At 57.3% G+C, this 3,736-nt stretch overlaps 1 protein-coding gene across 1 annotated transcript; it reads right to left on the bottom strand.

Moving 5' to 3' along the window:
- Positions 1-2,058: 2,058 nt before the first annotated feature.
- LOC140496565 (tetraspanin-7-like) lies at positions 2,059-3,251 on the bottom strand. The gene has a single exon (XM_072596478.1). The coding sequence runs from the start codon at positions 3,031-3,033 to the stop codon at positions 2,266-2,268; it is 768 nt and encodes a 255-aa protein (XP_072452579.1). The 5' UTR covers positions 3,034-3,251; the 3' UTR covers positions 2,059-2,265.
- Between the last annotated feature and the right edge of the window lie 485 nt (positions 3,252-3,736).

The raw sequence follows: 3,736 nt of genomic DNA, 5'->3' as shown, positions 1-3,736 counted from the left end.
AGAAAAGAAGAAGCTTTCTGGCTAGGACTGCAGGGCGAGCTTCATTCTTATTCACACCTTCATTCACCTTAAGCAACACAAAACACTTTCACCAGCCCAAAGAGGTTGATTGCAAATGAATGATCCCATTTTACAGGTGAGAAAATTGATTTGCCCCAGGGTCACAAGGGCGGGAAATAAGCTGGGCATTGTGGAAGGGGCTGTCATTTGGAAGGAGCATCAGCTTTGTCCGGCTTGATCCCAGGTGGCCAGATCCAGGAGCTGGGGGGAGGGGGGGAGGGGAGACACATTGCAGCCTGAAGTCACTTTGTTCACCGGGATGGATTCTGGGGTTTTGTGACCCTGGTCCCTGTTTCTTTACTGTTACTACTTCACTGGAGATGCAGATCTCTAACTCCCAGCTAATGAATAAAACAGGAAGGGTGGTGGTATGGGGGTGGGGCCACTGGACTTGGAGTTAAAAGACCTGAGAATCTGAGTTCCAGACCCAGCCCTGACCCAGGAGGGCAAATGACTTGTGCCCTCTCCACCTTGCTTTTCTCATCCATAGAGTGAGCTCATTACTAGACTTGGTCTTCACGACCCCCACAACTTCTAAATATCATCGGCTCCTCTGATCTGTGTCTTAATCCTTGTTCCAATTTGTCTTGTGACTTTGAGAAAATCACTGCCCTTCTCTGGCTTTCTGTTTTCCCACCTGTCCGCTGGGATGGGACATGGACATGGAGTTCTTGGCCCTTCCCAGGAGACAGCTGTTATTGCTGTATCCATGTTATACATGAGGAAACTGAGGCAGAGGCTGAAACATTAGCCAAATGAAGTCTGGGGATGGAGATGGCTGTAGGGGCAGGATGGGCTTTGGGAGCCCTTGTCAAAGCATAAGCGAGGTCAGCCCCCAGGAGGTGCCCAACCCTGATGGCTGAGGACTGGAGAGCCTTGGGGAAAGCTCGGGGCCACTGGACAGAATCCTGCCCAGGAGTAAAGGAGAAAGTCAGGGTGACAGGTGTAGAGATGAGCAAGAGCCATCCCCAGCCAGCAGGGGGTAGTAGCCACCTGCCTTATTGGAAAGAGAGAGGAACTGAGTCAGAGGAGCTGGGTTCAAATTCTGACACTACTAAAGTCACCTGTGTGACAAGTCTCTTGAATCCTTGGGCCCCCAGGTCCCCTCATGTGTGCGATGAGGTGGTGAGATGTAGGACCTCTGAGGTCCTTCCCAGCTCTAAAGCCTGTGCAATCAGGAGAAAGCTAGTCTGTTGTTGGGGGAAGCAAGAAAAGAAGTCACAAAAGCCTTGCAGCCAGACACCCCTTCAGAGCCCCTTCCCTGCCTCTGCACCGGCCAGCCAACGCAGGGCTGTTAGGGGAGCAGGCAGAGTGTGGGCCCTGCCGCCTGGGCAGCCAGAGGACAGGGCCTTCCCTGGGCACACAGCTGCTGGGAGATGGAGTCACTGCTCGTTCAAATGAGACACTACAGACAGTTCTTTCAGGGGTCCTCTGCCCAGAGCCCAGAGCATGGACCATTCCGGAAGAACCAACTGGAGGATTCTGGGTTTTCTCTCAAATGTCAGCAGTGATGAGCCCTGAGGAGGAGTGAGAAGAGGTCAGCTGCCGGGGCTGTGGAAGATGCTCCCTGTGGCTTCCACTAGCTGTTTGTGGGAGGGAGCGGGCAGGGAGGGCAGTGGTGATCAGAGTTGGGAAGCTTTGTGGACACAGCTTAGAGCCCTCACACTCTAGGCTGGCCCTTCTGCAAGCCCATAAATGCAGACCTGGGAGGAGGCAAAGAAGTTGGAGGGGGCTTTGGAGAGTCCACAGACAGTCAGAAAAGGGGGCGAGGTGACTCCGAGGACAACAAAATATGCCTCTTTGATGTCCCTGAAAAGCTGGGGTAGGGAGGCTCATGCCAGTCCTGCCCTCCGGCTCTCTCAATGCCTTCTCTCCACTCCAGTTCTGGTCTCCATGATGGTTCGCTGTGTGCTCTCTGGGCTCCAGCCCTCTCTTTGCCTTCAACTTGGGCCTGTCTAGCCACTCACTGAGAGTCAGAGCTGGGGCAGGTGCCTCCAGTGTTCAGGTGGGTGGCCAGGCTCCACAAGATCCTCAGCCTGCTGTCCCTCAGGGTGCAGTGCAGGAAAGGAACAAAGGAGGGCTGGAGGAACACCAGCTGGGCTCAGGGGCAGTGCTGGGAGGGCTGGGCTGGATTAAGCTCTTTCCTGGGTGAGACAGGGCCTGGCCTGGAAATGGGGTGCAATGGGGTAGGGGACAGGGTGGGCCTCAGGGCTCAGGAGGGACAACAGGGATCGAGGTCTCCAGGGAACTGCTCTTTGGGGTCTCCATAGAGTTCCGAGTCCCAGGACCCATTCGGGCAGCCAGAAGACAGGCCAGCACAACCCCTACCACCTGCAAGGCCCCCAGGCCCAGTGCCGTCACTGCAATGAAGGTCATGTTGTCAGCCACAAAGTCACTGGCTTTGGAAAAACAGCCGTTGGAAGCCATGGCCCTGGCTCCCTCCTGGCAGTCAGCCTGGCCTCGACAGCAACTGGGGGGCAGAGAGCCATTACCCTGGGCCCGGGGACTCTGGGCCCAGGGTGAGTCCAGCCAGTCACGGTAAGTGTCCACCCCACAGCACCCGAGCCCCCGCTGTAGGGCGTCCAAGGTAGCATCACCCCTCCCTCCAGCCCCATAACCCCACAGGGCCTGCCACAGACCTGCCCGGAACCCCTGGGCCAGCTCGTTCTGATAGCACAGTCCTGAGAGGCCGGCAGCCAGGCCAGCTCCCAGAGCGGTCAGCTGGATGGCTGCAGATGCCTGCAGCAGGCCCCGGTGCTCACTGGCTGCCCCCCCGCCAGCCAGACCTCCCCAGAGCAGCCCAGCAGTCCCTGCAGCAAGAAGGAGGGAGGGGGCACTGGGGGTCCCTCGGGTGGACAGGGTCAGGTACCTTCCCAGGGCCATCTCAGCCCACAAGCCAAGGGTCAGCATCGTTAGGCCAGCTGCCCCAAAGACAAAGCTGAAGGCCAACACAGAGAGCTTCAAGAGGGCCATGATCCGAGCCCCCTACCCCCTGGCTGCCCCCACTCTTTCCAGCTTCTCTGGCTTCCCAGAGCTGGCTCCCCAGACGCTTGCCCCTATCTCTCCTGTGTCTCAGGGCAGGGCCCCAGGAGGGCTGCTGTGGATAAATGTAGGAAGCTGGGGCGGGTGCTGGCTGGAGGTGGGGCCCTGGGGACAGGGCTGACCAGTCCTGTTCAGGTCCTCTCCACCTTCCTCCCACCTTCCACCCCTCCTCCTCTCCTGAGAGAAGGTGAAAAAGAGACTCAGCTTGTTCTGCTGGGGCGGGGGAAGAATGGAGAGAAATGGGGGGAGGAGGCATGTAGGGAGCTCTAGACTCTGAGAGGAGAAGATGCCCAAACATGAGAACTTTCTGATGATCCAGAACTGTGCCAGCCCAGGGTCCTTCCCCATACCCTAGGGCCCCCTGAAAAGTGACCAGCCCAGGGTCCTTCCCCACCCCCAAGGGCCCCCTGAAAAGTGACCAGCCCAGGGTCTCTCCTCACCCACCCCCAGGGCTCCCAGAAAAGTGACCAGCTCAGGACTCACAGCACTGGACCATGGGTCTGGACACTTTTCAGTCTGAAGACATGTAGTTCCCAACAAAGGCATTTATTGACAAAGTGGTGAACCTAAGAAAAGGACTCCCATCAACCTGAGACCCTTTAAACACACACACACACACACACACACACACACA

The sequence above is a fragment of the Notamacropus eugenii genome, chromosome 3 (assembly GCF_028372415.1).
Source record: "Notamacropus eugenii isolate mMacEug1 chromosome 3, mMacEug1.pri_v2, whole genome shotgun sequence".
In the NCBI taxonomy this organism is placed as follows: domain Eukaryota; kingdom Metazoa; phylum Chordata; class Mammalia; order Diprotodontia; family Macropodidae; genus Notamacropus; species Notamacropus eugenii.
The sequence above is the reverse complement of the archived record's forward strand: the minus strand, read 5'-3'. Positions and strand labels throughout refer to the sequence as shown.